We start from the raw sequence: 18,958 nt of genomic DNA on the forward strand, positions 1-18,958 counted from the left end.
CAGAAGATCCAAGGCCTGGTACTACCACCTATCCTACAGAAACATGACAACTGGCAACAGGGCTCAGCAAAGCCAGGCATGTCTCCAGACTCCTTTTCCTGGTCCAAGGAAATGTTTCCTCTCCTTGTAGAACAGGGAAGCACATGCCAACTTCCTGGAGCAGGCTGCAGCCCAAGGGGCAGCATCCTCCACCAAGACAAGATTATTCTTAGACAGGGAACATCAGTGTTGGTTCCCATGTGTCCAGGGACAAGGAAAGGCTGAGACACAGGGCAAAGGACTGGTCCAGTGTGATAGGATGGGGCACACAGCTCTTTCTTCTTCATTCCAAATTTTAGACTTCTTCCAATCTTCCGATCATTCTAATCCAAGAGAAAGGGTAACATGCTCTAAAAAGAGTCACTAGGATCAAGAATAATTCAGATCTGTTGTGGATTCACTGCAGAGTCTTTAAATGTTAGACAAGAGTTCACAGCTTAAGAAATAAAAATATGGAACTTACTTGGGTTAAATTAAAAGCACAATTTTATTGTATTTTCTTGTCAAACAATTTTACTTGAGGCAACAACTGAAATATAATTTAATTCAACAGGAAATATCACACTTGGAGGGAAAACAGAGAAATAAAAAAATTTTAAAAACCCTTAAATTAAAGCCAAACATTCTTTCCAAGGCACAGCATTGACATTTTGAGATTGACAGCAGAATGAGTTTGTTTCCATGAAACAAAATCACGAGCCCAAAGTCTGCCTTTGAAACAGTTCCCACTTCATCTCCACTGCTCAGGCTCAGGGAACAATGCTTGTGGCCTTCCTTAGAGCCAGGTATCCAGTGATGACATCAGATGGCAGCCTCCTAATATAGGAAAATTCTTCAATAGTACTGAACCGAAGCTTGCTCTGGGGGTCTGTGTAGTTAGCCTGCGTGAGATATGGGCACAGTGAAGGACAAAGTTTTTGGTTGTGGTGTTTCAAGTTCAAGCACAAGTTTTAACATTTTTTCTACTTTACAAAAAGCGAAATATATCTTCATTATGTTTTACTGTCACCAAGAACACTAAATTGCTCACTTTGGCAAAGACTCATTAATCTCCTCAGACTTGAGAAACACTTCAGGGAACAGACAGAAAGAACAACCACATCCAATTCTAGGACCCTTCTTCTTGGTCCCTCAAGGGTTGCAAGCAACCGTTCCAAAACTGAATTCATGATGGTCATCAATCCCTGCCTTCCAACACCCACTCCCTTCCAGTAAGTGCCCCAGGTCTGTGCTCCTCAAGGCAGGTGCTGCTCCCATGCTTTCTGGACCCACACCCCTCCTGCCACTTGAAGGTGAGTCACAGCTTCAAGGAAGGTTTATCAGTGCCTCTGCAGAGGGTCATATTCATAGCACTGTGGAGCTCTCCTGAGCAATGCTTATCTCTGCTGCTTTGAAGTCTACTATTTACATACTCTCTGATTAAGGTTTAGGCTGTGAGGCTCCACAAGGTAGAAGTAGCTGGCTGGCTTATCATTGTAGACCAGTTCCTGTGCAATGCAGAGAGCACAGGGAGCCATCAGTGGTTATATACTGAATGACTGAATGAATGAATGAATGACAAAGAAACAGACAATCAGGACCATCACAAAAGAAAAGAGTACTTGTTTCCTAGACACATCAAAATTCTCTTTCAGTCTATTTTTCCCATGTGCAAAGCAGACAAAATAATTTGCTTACTATATATCTCAAAGAGCATGGCTTCTATAGATTTTATTTTAAAAAATATGAGTAATTTTAAGTTCCATTTAAAAAATTATAAAAGATGGCATTAAAGTCTAGACAGATAATGTCCAATTATTCAAGGGTGGACTGTCTGCTCCACTGCTGTCATGTGTGTATGGACCTAGACTCTTAGTAATTTTGTGGCTTGATGAGGGGGAAGACTTCAGAGAAGAGGCAACAAGCCGAAAGGAACTGAGTCATAGGTTTCTCATGTTCTCATTCCCGCCACCTGGCATCTCCCTACAGTATTTAGCTGCTGTGTGTCAGGAAAGTGGGATGTATTCCCAAAAAGTAAAGATTAATTAAAGCTCTATATAAAATAAAACTTTGATCCTCTTGCTTGATCTAAATAGTGCCTTTCTGTACTACATTTCCTTTAATGATAGTACTATAAGGGAAAACTTAATTAGAAAAACAGTGACAAGTCTCTTTCGAGGGCTCATGGCCCTGAGGCAGTTAGATTAACTATCTGACAGGGGAAGACTATCTGAAGCTCTGAGAAGGGTGCAGGCATGTCATCTGGTGAGGACCACCTGGCCTCCATATATGAGCTGGCTTCAGTTTGGCTCCACTGCATGGATGCCTCTCTCCTTACACCAATCTGTGTTAGTTAAGCTACCCAAGTTCAGACCTTACTGCCAACAAGGCTGCTGAAGAAACAATGTGGGATACAGAGATCCTATGGCACCAACAAAAACTGGAACAGTATGGGCCTGACCCAGGAGCCAGCATCCTGCATTTTGAACTCAAGGAAGGATGCCAAGTAATACCCCAGAGATGAACAAGTGAGGAAGGTCATCTCCACAGTCTACCTGCCTCTGCATCCTGTCCCTTGAGTCTGGATGCAACAAACAGAGGTCATGTTCCTAAATGGCAATCAGCTTTAGTCCCCCTTGCTGCAGGGTGACAAGCAAAGAGTTACAGGCAGTGCTCACAGCTTCCCCATCTCACCCAGAGTCTTAACATTTTCCATAGCTTTGTAATGAGGGTTAAACACAGAAGTGACCTCCACATGTCTTCTTGCCATGCCCAAGTGCAAAGGAAACAGTCGTGGCTGGCTGAGGACAGGTGTGTCACTGTAAATATGAGTTAGGCTTTAGTTTTTAATTATGTAACTTTAAATTATACAAATAATAAGTGAACCATGTTCTCCTTTGGGAAAAAATAATAAAACAGTACAAGTAAGACTAAAGTCTCCCTTTACCATTGCCTTCCACCCACAAGTCCTTGCTTTCCCCTGAGGAAACCACCGCTAGGTGTGGGCACTCTTCCAGAAGTTTTTATTTATACCCTTAACACATAAACAACAGAGAAATTAGTCAACATGTATTTTTTTGTGAATGTGTTATTTTTGTGGATGAGTAAAGATTTATTTTTTCTTATTTTCAAATTCTTTAAAAATGTGTTGACCACTTGGAGCAAGATAATAACAAGTTTTTGTGGGGTTTATAACATGTAGGAGTAAAGTACACAACAAGCATGGTACTGGAAAGAAATAAACACAAGTATACCCCTACAAGGTTCTTATATATAAAATGGTATAATGCTACTTAAAGACACAGTTTAAGTCACATGAATACTAAGAACCACACAACAACTACAAAGAAATTATAACCAATAACAACAAAGATACTCATGGGCCACAGTAAAATAGAAAATAAATAAATCTGCCATGTAGGCCATAATTTGCTTATTCCTGTTTTGTATGAAATCCTATGGAAGAAAAACTAAACTTGGCATAGTAAAAAATAAGAATTTAAAAAATGGAACACTTTGTGAATTTGCATGTCATCCTTGCACAGGGGCTGTGCTAATCATCTCTATATCATTCTAATTTTGGCATATATGCTACAGAAGTGCACACTGTATGCTGATTTTATGCTGTTTTGCATCCTAGAACTTTAAGTATGTTGATATGCATCAAGCTCACAGAACAATGTGACAATATACCCTGTGATAGAGCTTTCTGTTGTTTCCAACATTTTGCTAACACAGTTTCCATAAGTATTTCTGCATAAAGCTCCTTGTGCACCTATTTCTCTAGACAACTGCCTAGAAGGCAAATTGCTGGATTATTCATTTGCTTTATGTTATAAGAGAAATGCCAAATTGTCATTTCAAGAAGCTGTATTAATGCACATTCCCACCTGAAAACAGCAATGTATGAGAATATCCACTTCCTTATGTTGGGGCCAAAATATGTAATCAAACATCTTAATTTCTTGCCAGGCATAGTGGCACACAACTTGGGAAGGTAGAAGGAGGATTGCAAGTTCCAGACCAGCTTTAGTAACTTAGCAAGGTCCTAAGCAACTCAATGAGACCCTGACTCAAAATAAAAAAATAAATAAAAAGGGCTGAGGATGTGGATCAATGGTAAAGTATCCTTGGGTTCAATCTCCAGTACAAGGGGGAAAAAAAAAAAAAGTCTTTAATTTCTTCCCTGTAGAAAGGAATTCTCTTTCTGTAGAATGAGTCCTTTTTATAATTACCAGACAAATGCTTACTTATTAGTCATCTACATTCTTCTACTATAATTTCTAATTCTTATTCTTTTGCCCATTTTCCTATGGAACTGTCTTTCAATGATTTGATGTTTTTTGTATATCCAGAATGTTTTAATTCTCACAAAGAAGTGGGGGAAGAGGTTTTAAGTACTGTGTAACACAGCAAGACCTTCACCAATGGCAAAAAGAGACCTGGAATAATGTTTCTCAAAATAGCGCTCATGCCTCCTAACAGGTGAAATTATACTAGTAAATGAACTGCCCAAAATGGTGAGGATAAAGCTGACATTCTAAGGGGTCTGGCTTCCAAAAGCTTGAATTGACACAGCAAGAGATTTCCAGTTTGGGCCATAACAGAATAACTGGTGCCAGACTAGTTCTCCTGCCACAAACAACTATTAAGATGGTTAAAAAAATATGAAGCAGCTATTTTTGAGAAAGAGATAAGAGGTAGTACAAGATTATAGTGGCTGAAAAAAAAAAGAAGCCTATTAAAAAAAAAGAAGCCTATAAGATGAGATCTAGGATCATACCAACTCCCTCTGCCATGACCATTTCCTGACTACCAGGCAGGAAGCAGGAGCTCAAGCCACACTGGAGACCAAGCTTTACAGTACATGAACTTTTGGGGGACAAACTATATCCAAACTATAGCATATACAGTACTAATGGCAAACAAATGAAAATGAGTTCGGAACAATGAAAATGATCAGGAATAAAGAAGGATATATATAAAAAGGCAATTCCCCCAAAAAAGGATATATGAAGGAGGCAATTTCTTTATAATGTATATAACTAATTTGGTCAATTTGTTATAGAATTTGGGGATCACACATTTTCATTAAAATATAAGGATTTAAGAGAGAGGTGTTTAAAAAACAGCAAGTTTTATTTCTATAGTTATGAGAAAAAGCCCATCTTACAAATTCATAAGATATGAAAAACAGATTAAGAAGGTGAGGGGAAGATGTCTTTACAAGTACCCCACTTGCTCTACATTCTGCAAATAAGGAAATAGGGCTCTTTTCAGTTTCTGAGTTTCAGTAACTTGCCCAATTCCCACTTCCCCAATTCCTACTTCCAGCTCCACTTGTAGTTTCCAAACTTTGTTCCCTAGAAGCACTTGAGGGGATCATCAGGATGGGGGTAGGGAGGAGGAAAAGGACCAGGAGACCTCAATGGCTAGGAAGGACTCTAGCCCTTTTAGATATATGGATTCTCTTATGATTTTATTTGGAGAAAAAAAAGCGGGGGGTCTGGTGCTTAAGTTTGGAAATCACAGTGCTTCCATGGAAACATTTACTTTTTGTTTTTTCCCAATGCTAGAGATCAAACCCAGGGTCTAAAGCATGTGAGGCCATCATTCTATGACTGACCTACACCTCCAGCCCTAAACATTTTGTTTTAAGTATAATCATCTAAAATGCAGGTTTTTGAAACTTTGGCAGTTAAAAAGGTAATTGTTTCTTTCATATTGTTCCAAATAGTTAACTATCCGAGAAAAAGGAAGTAAAACTCACGTCTCCTGATTTCTAGAACAATCCTCCCTCTGGGATGCCCACATAGCTGTCCCAGATTGCAGAATGGATGCCTTGCACAAACCTATTACCTATTCATAGTACCTGGGCTGTAGGCAGAATCACTGGTGGTGGATATTGAACACAGTCTGGACATTACTCTGAAATCTTCTTCAGTTTAATGTTATAATAAATAGAGATATAATTATACTCACAAGAAGACCCGAAACATCAGAATACTTCTTGGCTGGTTTAAAGGATGGAGGAGCATCAATACTAAAGTCTGAGGGGGGGAAAAAAGAGATGACTAAACTTGTCTTAAAACATTCTAATTCCATTCCTCTCTTTCTCTCCTTCCCCCCACCACTGTAAATAACATTTGATAATATTCCTGAAATTTTCCTTTATGATTATGGATTATGTGGATTAACCAAGCAAATAAGAGAGGAGTCTTAGAAAAATAGTATAGTATGTTACAGACCAAGTACAGGGTTGGATCCAGCCCTGCCTTGTCACCAGGAACCCTCTATTCCAGCAGAATTGCTGGAAAATTCATCTGCCCACAAGCTACTTTCACAATCTCAGGCTCCATGGGTTGATGGTGATGAAATATCAAATAACCCACTAACTGGATCTGAGCACCCAGACTCCGCATGTCCACACCTAGATGACTGACTAGCTTATTTGTCATCCATCTGAGTCACCCCCATGAAAGACATACAGCAAGACAGGAGGTGTAGTGATCAATGAACCTGCTTTTTACAATGAAGTTCAATAGAACATCTAACAGTGTTTTATATAAATTTAAACATAATGCAGCAGAAAGTATTCACATTCAAAGATGCTGGCTTAAGAGTGCAAAAGAGTTGGACTTTAAGCTGGTTGTTGGAATCTCCTAAATCTAGCATTATACTTGGGCTACCTTGTTCTTAATTTTAAGAGTAGACTTTTAAATAAGAATTTTGTCTAATAGAAACATCAATATTATCATAGCAGGACTTATCTCTCAAACTGAAATGTTAATAATGACACTAACCCTAACCCATGACAACACAAACAGGTTCAACACAGGCACAGTTCACAGGTAATACACACATAATATTCCTAGATCAATGCCACTATAAAATTTTCAAGCTAAAAACAATTTCCTACAATAATGCAAACACAATAAAATAACACAGGTCTGTCGTAAGGAAGTTCCTAGTCTGAGCATTATAATCACATGGAAGACTCTAGACAGCTCACAGTTAGGATCATTCAGTTGCCACGGCAATGCCCTTTCAGCAGCGAGAATTTGTTTCAGGTTCTTCCAGGTTCTGTTCTTCTTGCCAGCTACTGCACCACCATGGCCAGAGTGCTCAAGTTAAAAGCATAGGTTAGAAAAAACAAAAATCAACAGAGACTACTATGAGAATCTGACATTTATACTATCATAACTGTTAAGTACCTTTCATTCTATCACCAATAATTTGTACCCTGAGACCTTTTTAAAAAGTACTTCATTGTATACTCATTTTAATTTGAACAAATGAAAATTTGGACTGTCAAAATCTACGAGTTAACTGGTGATAGAATAGAAATAAAAGGTTATGTTTTTATATGCACACAAAAAATCAAATCTTTTATTGGGTCTAACTTTGCAGAATTCACTCATGACTTGATCACCTTAAAATAAATTTACTACAAAGTTAGATTTAATCTCATGACTGAATCTCTAAACTCCCTTCTGGGGGCAAGTCTCTGCCTTCCAAATTACTAGTGATCCTGGAATACTTGAGTAAGCCTCAATTGTGGCATGGCAAGCCTTCTGGAAATCTCTCTCTTTTTTCGGTCCTATGAAGATTACAAAATAAAATGAAAAAAAAACTACCAAAATATTTGTGACACTAGTAACACTGTATTTACAAAACTCATTCATAAAAAATTAACTTAATAGTGTAATCCAAATCTTTGAGTCAATATGTTATTATATCCCTCAAGAATGAAAGAAAAAGTGCCCATTGCTACTTCATAGCACAACACTTAGATTTGTTTAAGAAACTAATGAGGAACACTCTTCTTTCAGTTAAATATTTCAAGCCTTACCTGAAACTAATGTAAGACCAATAAAAAGGGAAGGGAAGCAATCATCATGGGAATGACCCACCCTCAAAATGTTATCCTTTAATGAATTCCACAAAGGTACCAAAGTCCTTGGGGTCTGGCAAAGTAGAAGATCCACAGGAAGGATCCTTCTTATCCTGCCCCTTCCCTCCCATAACAGCCCATGGGGAAAAGGTTGCAACTTAGAAGATGGGGACACCAGAGCCACCAAAGCTGCAGGCCCAGCATGATCAGTAGCCAACATGTGATTGTTTTTTTTTTTTTTTTTTTTTTAATGAATATAATGCCTTAGAAACTTACCACAAAGTTAGGATCCTTAAACGGCAAAGGTTTTCCAGCTTTTTCCACTGGTGTTGTGCTAAACTCAGAGGACACCATTTTATTTTCATTCATGGCTTCCATGCTGACACCCTTAAAACATAGTAAGAATTGTTTGAAGTCAGTTTCTTCTAGCAGGATTCACCACTTCTGCTCTCAACAAGGGGGAAAATACAAGGAAAAACTGCAACTAGCACTCTAGCAGGTCGTCTGCCCCAGAGGAGACCCTGCCTAATGGGGAGCAGGAGAGAGGGTAGGACCTGCAGCTGCCATGTTTTCTAGTTCCTCTTAGTGCCAAGCTCAGGATGGCTATCCGACCCAAGCTGACTCATTTAACTCCGACAACAGCTACAAAGGAAGTGCTATATCATTCCCACTTTGAAAAAAAATAAACTAGGCTCAGAAGGATGGAGTCGAGGCCACACAGTACTCTACCTTTGGATTCAAACCCAGATCAAGCCAATTCTAAAAACCCCACCATTTCTATGATACCACACAGTCCCAACTCCTGCTTATCTTATCAGCTGTGTCTTAAAATATTAAGGCAAAAAGGCTTAGCACCTTAAGGGTTTAGTCATTGGAGAACCTACGCAGGAGCCAGCATGCATAAGGACACAACAGGACATGGGCATTCTGAGGACGGAAAATGAAGAGGAAGCTGGAGTGCCACAGGTCAGCTGGCTACAGCCAGACAGTATTCTGACAAGCAGGCTGATATGCTTTAAAACAAGAAACCTTTAAGCTGATAACAAATTAGAAATAGCTAAAATAAGGTTATATCTGATTTCAGAGGCAATTTCCAATCTTTCCAGACTACAATTCAACTTTTTAAAAAACAAGATAAAATTTACATATAGTAAAATGCACAGATCTTAAGTGTATGTTTCATGGCTTGCTAAATGTTTATAGTAGTGTAATTCAAACTGCTATCAAAATACGGAACACTTCCATCATCCCACAAAGTTCTCTCATGTCCCTTCCTTGTCAATACCTTTCAGCCCCAGGGCAACCACTACTCTGATTTCTACAGTACTTACACCTGTTCTAGAACTTCATATAAATGGAGTCTGACAGCGTATACTTCTTTAGCTTAGCATAAAGTTTTTGAGACCTATACAAGTTGATATATGTATGGATCAGTAGTTTGTTTCAATGTATTTGCCTACTACTATTCAACAGAGGAGAATTCCACTATATAGGTGTACTAAAAAGTGTTTATTCATTTTCCTATTGATAAACATTTGGTTTATTTTCAGTGCCAAGTTACTCCAAATAAAGTTGCTGTAATATTTTCCTTTCTCTTGGGTAAATACTTTGGAATGGAGTGGTGGTGTTTTTTGGTAAGTGCATGTTTAACTTCATGAGAAGTTACGTCTCTGGAAGTGTTCGTATGCATACTTCCCTGTCCTCTCAATGGGATCTGTAAGAGGAAAGAAGAGTGGAGAAAACAAGGAGCATTCACTCTGTTACAACAGTTCTCTGACCAGGCTTTCCTCAAATACCTTCCCAGATTCCTCTTCGGGGTTTCTGGGTGGGCTAGGGCTCCAGCCAAGGAATCTGGAACCTGTATTCCATCCCCCCTGTCTGAATGGCCCCTCCCTTCATCCTCACTCAAATCAGTCTTACCTGTCATTATACAAAATCTTTTGTTTTAGGAAATTCACACTGAAACCACTCTTTTTAAAGGTTGTAATCCAGGGACAAAGGAGAAAGACCAGGGCACTGACTGAAAAGGACATGATGGGAATAGGTCTAAGGAAACCTGCCAGTTTTAGAAGAAAAGAGATCATTCTCCCAAGGAATCCAACTCTTCATAAGGGTGCTCCATCGGACTACTCAGCAGGAAACAGGCCAATGCCCCTGCATTGTCAGGAGGCCAGGCCTACTGGGTGGTCTAAATTTAAGAAAAAGAGAAAAACAAAAATCCTAAGAACTTGAAACAGACAGACAACCCTAAGAACTACCCAGTGGGTATCATATTAGAAGGGATACCCAAGACAGGTAGGGGTGACTTAGGGTCTAGTCTAGGGAAAATGGGCAGAATTGAAAAAGATTTCCAGATATACCTCAAATTTCAACTTTATTAATAGTTTGAGATTTCCATAAAGAATATGACTATTAATATAATACTGTTTCCATCTGAGAAAAACAAACAAACTGATCTGCTAAATAAGCAAAGAGGAAATTCAAAAGAGAAAAACAGGACCCCAAGACCTTGGACAGTGTTTACAGAACCATCCACAAGAGCATGCCCAGCTCCCAGAGCCCCAGCTTCAGGGAGTGCAACTGACTTTTATTCTACTCCCTAAATGCTCCAAGACTGCACCTCTCCCTTTCTGTTTATTTTTCTCCCCTGATTCCCAGCAAGGAAGCTCAAAGGTGTTGAGTGCTCAGTGAAAGGGAAGGAATGCAGATTCTTTTGACATTAGTTCTTTGTCTCAAGGCAGATCAGGGGGAACAGTGTGGGATTAAGGTAGGGGACTTCCCCAGAAGCCACTATGAAAAGCAGGCACTCAGCAAGTCAATGTAGGCTAGATAGTCTGGATGGAAGTCCTGCCAGGGGAGAGGTCATACCATCAGAAAAGTGCATAGCTGACAGTAAGAGAAGGGTGGCTTCTAAAAGACAGTCTAAGTTCCAAGCCCCAAGCTAGAGAGTCAAGAAGGGAATGAAGATGATGTGCATGGATTTTTTTCAAACAGACTCTTCCTCCTGGAGGGCCTGCTCTATCCTCTGCTCTTCCATTCAGCAGGCCTGAATCCCCTGAGAAGTCAAACTGAAGAAGCAGCTGAGAAAGGAAACCACCTGAACAGAACTGAGCCATACAATTCCAGAGTGGATCTTGCCTCTGAAAATAGTGGGGGGCTTTCTTGACTCTCTAACCAGATAAATCCCCACAGGAAGTTCACCTGGTTTTCTGCTTGTCTTTCCTCCTCAACCTTACTCCCACCCCCATGTTACTCCACCTTCACCTTCCTTCCCCTTCACCTCAGCCAAGCAGATGAGAGGGAGACACCTTAGCCAAAGGGAAGTCCAAGTCTCTGGGGCTCAGATGCATTAAAACAACATTTAAAATGACGTATAGTTTCCATATTATGAAAACATTATTAACACTAAGAGATTTTTATGAGATGGACTGTCCAGAGACACGAACGCCCTAACAGAGGAGAGGAAGTAACACCTAACACTAAGGGCTGTCCTCTCTTTGCAGCACTAAAAGAGCTGATGTAAACTCCAGAGAAGAGAAACTTGGACTGCTATTAAAGAAGCACATGTCTGTCGCTAAGACACTGAAGTCAGCAAGGCCTAGGGTCTCAGCCCATCACTGCCCAACTACAGAGCCCAAATAAATAGCTTCTTCTCTCCAGACACCAGCCTGCATGACTCAGACACAGACTTCAGGATAACTTGGGCTTTCTGTCTGTGGTTACAAAAAAAAGGAGACAAATGTCTTTTTGTCTTATCATTGAAAAAGCAAATACCAGATACATCTAGAATCCCAGATTTTTTTTAAAAAGGATAAGTCTAAAACTGCAGAGTTACTATAGCAAAAATGTAAGATAAAACCTCAATATTCAATAAAGTCAGTTAAATAAGAGAAATTAATTTCTTAGGACACAGTGAAGTCAGATAATCTTAAAAGTCTATTAGACTGACTGAGATGACTGTCAATACAGAGAAATGTTCACAAATAATCCTAAGTGAAAAACAGGATACAGAATGTCATACACCAAATAAAATACAAATACTACACCTAGAAAGAGTAACATGATTTAAGATTACCATAACTTTTTAAAAGTTGGGATAGAATGATTATTTTTTAAATGAATAAATCAAGTCAGTCTAGCATTCTCAGGCTGCCTCCAATTACAAAAGAGTCTATCATCATCTCTACGCCCCTAGTCATCTGCACTCTTCTGCATTATTCTTCTGAAGCAGCAATAGCGGCCTCAACTTAAGATGCTTTGTTAAATGCTTATTAACCATTATAAATCAAAAGTCAACTAAGTAACACTCAATCTGTAGGTCAATTAAATTTCTCAGAAAAATTTAACAACTAGAATAGGTGTTTGAGAAGATTTAAATGCCCTATAAGAAGGCAGAAATACCCTCTCCAAAATAATTTCTCTGCCTCATGGAGTTTGTTAGACCAGAAATCTAATTCCATCTTCCAACCTAGAGTGATAAAGAAAGGCAATTAAAAAAAGAATGTGAACTCTGGACAACCTACTTGGGTTTGAACCCTGACTCTTACCACTTATTAGTATGTGGAAGTGGGCAAATTATTTACTTTTTATTTATTTCCCCTTAATCTTTTGATCTGTAAAATGAGAATAACAACCCACATAAAGTTAGTTTGAGAATTAAATGACATTGCTTAGAAAGAGCTTAGAACAGTGTCTAGCACATAGTAAATGCTCAAACATTAATTACTATTATTTATCACTATTTCTTTTATTTTAACACAATATCTGTTCCCCATCCCACCAGTCCAGTAATCTTTTTCAAAAGTATAATAACCAGAATGAATGGAAGACTGTACTCTCGTAACATTATTAATCAATAGCCACATTAGTTACATTGAGAATATAAATCCAAATACAGCATTGTAATTCTAAGACAATTTACAAAATTTAACAAGTATAAACACTTAATAATAATTTCTGATGAACTGGATAAAGACCCACCTTGATGGCATAATAAAACAAAATTGTTTTTGCACTATTAAACTATTTCTTAAGTTTGATGTAGAGGAAAACATCTATAAATGTTTTGCTCAAAATACTACTAGACCAAAAATATTCTCTTCAAATCCTGAGAACTTCTAAGCATTTAAATTTACAAACATCTTTAAATTTCAACTACGCATTCAATTTTACTTTAGAAACCATATGCACATTTCTGGAAAGTAAAACTTGCCTTAAGAATCCATGATATTAAAAAAAAAATCCACGAATCCACAATATTGATTTTTTTCAACAATCTCTAAAAACACTGTAATAATCTCTTAAGTAAAAATCTTTTGTAAAATTTTAAGTCTCATGGAAGTTTTATACATTTTGCTTTTAAGAAAACAAAAATAGTTAAAATTATTGATGTAGGGAAATTTAGGTGCTGAAAGATCTGTAAAATCCCTTTTAACTTAAGAAAGTCATTTATATAAAAACACTCTCCTCCCCACTGATGAAACCTTGGGCCAGGAATGCCTTCCTCATTCAAACCCACCACCCCTCAGTCAATCTCAAGCCCCTTTGCCTCCCCACCTCTCCTTTACTACTGTCAAAAGTCCCATCTTCCTCTGTCCTGCCACAGTAAAATACTAAGATGGAAGTTATATATAATCAACTTGGGCTCAAGGTTAGAAATTATTATATTCCCCCATGTACGTGATAGGTAGAATTGTAGCATGGTCCCAGGTGTATAAGCACCTTCTCCCAGTTATTCAAGTTACTGTGGTGAAGTAACCCTTATCTAGTTACTGTGGTGAAGGAGCTTTGCAGATGCAATTAAGGTCCCAAATTAGCTGATATTAAACAAAGGATATTATCTAAGTAGGCTTGTCCTAATCACATAAATCCTTTAAATCTAAATCCAGAGGTAAGAGAAGTTAGAGATATTTGAAGCTTGAGAAGGACTGGATAAAGGGAGATTCTCCATAGTCAGTTGGGAAATGGAAGAGGCCGTGTGCCCAGGAATATGGGCAGCAGCTGACTGCCAGCAAGGAGATAGGGACCCACAGCCCTACTACCTCCAAATAACTGAATTCTGCCAACAATCTGAATGAGGCTGACTGTTTTCTTCCCCAGGACCTTTAGAAAAGAAAGCCCAATCAACATTTGGATTTCAGCTTTGTAATACCCAGAGCAGAGAATCAACCAGTCATATTATATTAGAACTTCTGATCTACAGAACCATGAGCTAATGAATGTGTTACCAAAGAAAGCCTAAATAAACCCTCTAGCTTCACTTGCTATTTATTGACTTGAAAATTACTAATTTTGGAGGTCACAGAGCTAGGTATAAATTATTAGTCTTCCCCTAGCTTTGTTGTAGATAATATCTCTGGCATGTGGGTTATGATGATAACATTGCCTACATTTCTCTTTAGGGAACTGAAGACCACTTTTGCTGAAAGCACTAACTCTTCACTTGGGCCTACAGATGTCCCATGGGTGACTGAATGTTGGCATCTCTATCTTCATATTATGTCTATCTCCTTTGTTTCATTAACTTTTGGGTCAGATTCTAATCAGCTCCACAAGTAAATCTGTTAAACATTCGAGAAATGTTTTGTCCCAAACTATAATATAGGATTAATATGACAAGACCTACCTGCCTAGTTTCTCCCTATATAAGCTAAAGACACCTGCCAGCTGCCACGCCCAGACACACCAGTTCATGGAATGAGTGAAAGAAGGTTGCATGCAAGTTCCTGGATGATCACTACCTAGTCCCAGAGAGGACATGAATATTCCCCCCCTTTATTAGTCTCTCCCTCACCATATCTGTAATCTTCAACCCGCTGCTAGAGTCCAGAAGCTGATTTGTGAGCAAAACTCCCTCTTCCTCATTTTTTGGCCACTGAATAAAGCTTTTCTTTTCTCCCCAACACTCCATTCTCAGACAGTGGTTTTTCTGTGGGTTGACCTTCTCACCCTATGAGTTATTTAAGATACTTAATTTGTGGTAATTCATAACAGCAACGACGGAAAGCTAATATATATCTGCCATTCTCCTTTTCTGAGAGATTTTTGGAAGGGAGGGAACAGGATATAATACTTTGAAATATCTTTAAGCATACTTCTGGGGCCATAACAGAAACACAATACCATAAACACTTGCTGACTGAACTGAAATATAACAGAAAGGCTGAGCAAGGAACACAGATGAGGAGCACCTCTAGAAAAATTCCAGGCAGTTCTCAAGGAAGTACTGTGCTAATGGTTGTGGATCAGGGAATTAGAGCAAGACAAAAATTTAAGACTTGTTGCCAGAGACAGAAGCCAAGTTGTTTTCCTTCTTCGTGGAATGGATGCTGAGGGTGGAAGCAGTAATTGGTTACTACATTTCTTTAAACACCAGCTGGGAAGAGGAGAGTCAAGGAAAAAAAAAAAAAAAGAATTCACTATGCCAGGAAATGTCCTGCTCTTTCCAGCCTCTCCAGAGGGTGCTGCTAAGACAAAGAAAGTCCTTAGGGAGTACTTTGGAGGCCCTTCCTTTCAGTGAGTGTTCTAAGGCCACCAGAATTGTAATTTCCACTTCTTTGGGCTATTGGAATTTCCAGTATCCTGAAGTCATTTGGTCATTCTCTGAAGCTTGCTATGGTGAGAGTTGACCAATGCTACTTTGGGGGTCAAAAGAATCATTCCTCCAAAATGTACTGACTACATTCCTTGGTCCTGGCATAACTGAATATCAAAACAATAGGCATATTGGGAGAAAGTATTCACGATACATCTCAGAAAAGACTCCAATAAAGAATATGCACAAGTGCAGCACGCCTGGAATCCCAGTTATATTAACTCAAATGTCCACCAATAAATGTTTGTACAAGATGTCAGATTTACTTAAGTCTCATAAAGACTTTTTCACACACCAAAAAAGTCTCAAAAAGACTTTTCTACAAAGGAACCTAGAGGGACACTAAAGAATATTCTGTGTGATTTCATTTATATTATGTTTGAAAAAACAAAGTGATGTTTCAAGAGGCCAGCCTGTCTCTGCTCTGGTATCATAACGCAGAAATTAAAAATTTCCTAAATGTGGGAAACCATACTTTATCAATGCATTTCTATGTTCCGCCATGTAGGCAAGGCGCTCTGCACCTCAGACACTCAGCCAATGTAGTAGGATGAACCAAGGGGAGACCCGCTACTTTTCAGACACTCAGGTTCTAAGTCATGCGCCCGGCTCGAAATGTGACCTCGATGGGGATGTCCTTGTCCTCAATCTGTAACAACCACTCATCTCCTCTACTCGCCTCACAATACAAAGCCCGAAACCAAAGCCCGAAGCGTTAAAACTTAGGGGGGTGGGATGGGGGGAAAATACTCATTTACACCACCAACCAGCATCTACTTCAACCAGCATTTACTTCAGCCGGCACCATCCCAGCCCAACACTGCGCACGCACCCGGGCACACGCTCCGCCCCGCCGGCCGTGCGCATGCGCTCTGTCCTTGTCGGCCCCGCGCACGCGCAGAGTAGGAGAGTGCCAGCGTACCTGCGCAAAGCCAGAGGTGGATACCTTTTTCTTTTTACTGGCTCCGTAGCCCCCTCCGCTGCTGCCGTTGTAGGAAGGGCTAGCTGGCCTTTTCTTGCTGTTCCGGGCTATCCCGGGGGTGGAAGTGGCTGCCACAATTGGAATTTGAGCCGCCATCCTACCCAGTCTTTCTCCTGCTCCCCCCTCCCCCTTTCCCGGGGCTGGCTCTGGAACTTCCGGCTTGTTATTACTTCCGTCTTGATGCTTGAAAACCTGGTCTGGATTCCACAGCTTTCGCTGACTTCTCTCGGTTGAGTCAAAAAGGCGGAGCTCGGAACAGTTTATTCGATCGGGCGGGAAGGTGTCAGCCAGGCGGTGCCCTGGGCGTTGGCGCACGTGCCTGGAAATCCCCAGTGAACATCTGATCTTTTTAAATAACTAGGCTTTTAGAATTAATGATCGTGTTGCCTTTTCTCACGCTAAGTCAGAAGATTGGTCACTTTTGATGTTTGTAAGAACGAAGGTAGTTCAGGGCTGAGGGTGTAGCCAGTGGTAGAGTGCTTGCCTAGCAGGCATGAGGCCCTTAGTTTAATCCTCAGTACCACAAAAATAAAAGACAATATAGTCCATTATCAGTGGACTAGGCAGATTGCCAAGCTATTAGCTTCCCCTTGGTCTCTGCCTTTCCATGCTGGAAAAGTATTTCAATAGTACCCAAATGAACTTGAAAGCTAGAGTGTTTCTTAACCTTTTAAGGGTTAGAGACCTGTTTGAGCATACTACCCTTCCTTACTTTTCTTTATTCCTCCTTAATACAGATTTCAGGGAGGTCACAGATCTGCTAAAGCCTATTTACTAATCTCTGCTCCACCTCGTGGATATTTACTTGGTTCTACTCTATACTTCAGAACCTTTAGGGTATCAAACTACATGATTTATAATGGAGTGGTTATAGTCCTTTTGGATCCAACTAGAATGCCATTTCTGAGGAGAAGGCAAGTTATGTCTTAACTTGTCTGTTCACAGTAACTTACAAGTTATTGGTGCATTGGAATTATGTTTGAATGAAGTAAATAATAAATGAGTGAACTTCATGCAGTGTCTAGTTGGAAACTAAAGTGACATATGAGTCTGGATATTTGAACGAAGAATGCTATAGAATGACTTACAGGTAAAAGAGCAGCTAAGGAAACAATTTTGTTACCGGTATTTTTTTCTCTTTTGGAGAATGGAATAACCTTCCAGTATCAAAATGTTCTCTGCCATATGGAATCTCCACCCCTATCCTCCCCTAAATCTAGTTTTTTCTTTATTCCTCATCTCAAGGACTGATACCTTCAGCCAGCCAGTCACCTAAGCAAACTTCTGGTATCCTATCCACCTCCCATTTTAATCCTGCCCTCAGCTCAGCTCACCTCTCCCCTACTCTAACCCTGGTGAACCCATCTCTCATGTCTGCATCCTTGCAACAGTCTCCCAGTGGGAATTTGGGTCTCTATCTTTTCTTAATCCATCTCCAACCCCAGACCATCCTCCTCCCTGACTGACAGAATGGGCTTTCTAAGTCACAAATCCAATGTACCACTTATTTTATTATATTCCTTGGGTTTCTTTTACCTCGAAAATAAAAACCAAATAAATTTAGGCTTGCTATACAAGGTCCTTAATAACTTGGGCACTACCCTCATTTCTAATACTTAATGCCTTTTGCTCCAGCCAAGGAACTAACTCTGTTTCCTAGACTGTACATTGTTCTCTTAACTCATACTTTTGTTTCTACTATTTTCTCTCCTAGGAATGCTTAGCTGCTTGCCTCATTACCATCTGTTTTGTCTCAGTTCAAATTCTGCTTCCAATGAGAAGCTTTCTGCCATCCAAAGCACCTTCCTTCTCCTCTCCTTCCCATCTCTGTTTTGTCCACATGTCTGAGGACATTGAGCACAGGGTGCTTTGCTAGGCTCCTTCTTGTAATGTTTATTGAGTTCAAATGCTAATTTCTTTCTTTTAAGGAGTCAGACAAGTGGATGCAAAACCATTTGGCTTCATGTTACTAAAGTCAGTCCTGCTTTTAAAAGATTGGTTTCTTTTTGAAATTCTCCCCTTTATATCTGAAACACTACCATCCACTCCCCAAACACTGGTTACCTCTTTGATAGTCATCTTCTTTTAGCATATGGTTTCTAATGCTATTACAGGCTTCTCAAAATATATATTGCATAATCATGTCCTTACATATTTTAAAAGTTTCCCAGGTGTTCTCATGAGAAGCCCTCTTTGGAACCAAGCTCTTCCTGCTCAATCTTTACACATGAGAGTTTCCTGATGTCCAAGACACCCTGTCCTTCTTACTCTTTATTTTCCTCAGACATTTACTAACTCTTGGAGTTTTCCATGTGCAGCTCTTTCCTGATTCATTCTCCAAAGATACATTTCCAGATATAAAATTTCCCACCCATATAATAGATGCATATGCTTACAGGCATTTTGTACTCGGCAGGACAAAACAGAATTCATCATCCTTTCTTCTCCAGTGTTTCCTATGTCAGTAAAT

The 18,958-nt window shown here is 39.6% G+C and overlaps 1 protein-coding gene across 3 annotated transcripts; it reads right to left on the minus strand.

Moving 5' to 3' along the window:
• Nucleotides 1-507: 507 nt before the first annotated feature.
• Nucleotides 508-16,641, minus strand: INO80C (INO80 complex subunit C). Of its 3 annotated transcripts, none has more exons than XM_081262719.1 (5): nucleotides 16,453-16,641; nucleotides 8,189-8,299; nucleotides 7,031-7,142; nucleotides 6,001-6,068; nucleotides 508-920 (listed from the first exon to the last, which is right to left on the minus strand). In XM_081262719.1, exons 1-5 carry the CDS (start codon nucleotides 16,582-16,584, stop codon nucleotides 789-791), a joined length of 555 nt encoding a protein of 184 aa, XP_081118845.1. In that variant the 5' UTR covers nucleotides 16,585-16,641; the 3' UTR covers nucleotides 508-788. The 3 variants fall into 3 exon arrangements, with proteins under 3 accessions (XP_081118845.1, XP_081118844.1, XP_081118846.1); XM_081262718.1 differs by having other exon boundaries at nucleotides 16,429-16,641; XM_081262720.1 differs by lacking the exon at nucleotides 16,453-16,641 and adding an exon at nucleotides 16,274-16,378.
• Nucleotides 16,642-18,958: the final 2,317 nt, after the last annotated feature.

This window comes from Spermophilus citellus (assembly GCF_964194105.1).
Source record: "Spermophilus citellus genome assembly, chromosome: 12".
Lineage (NCBI taxonomy): Eukaryota > Metazoa > Chordata > Mammalia > Rodentia > Sciuridae > Spermophilus > Spermophilus citellus.

Bases quoted from the DNA above. Each gene is read 5' to 3' on its own strand.
- INO80C (XM_081262718.1), bottom strand. From the start codon at position 16,584: ATGGCGGCTCAAATTCCAATTGTGGCAGCCACTTCCACCCCCGGGATA. The intron at 8,300-16,428 runs GTACGCTGGCAC...CTATGTTTTAAG, and splicing joins CCACCTCTGGCTTTGCGCAG to GGTGTCAGCATGGAAGCCAT. The intron at 921-6,000 runs GTGAGTATAATT...TATCTCACGCAG, and splicing joins CTGATGTTTCGGGTCTTCTT to GCTAACTACACAGACCCCCA.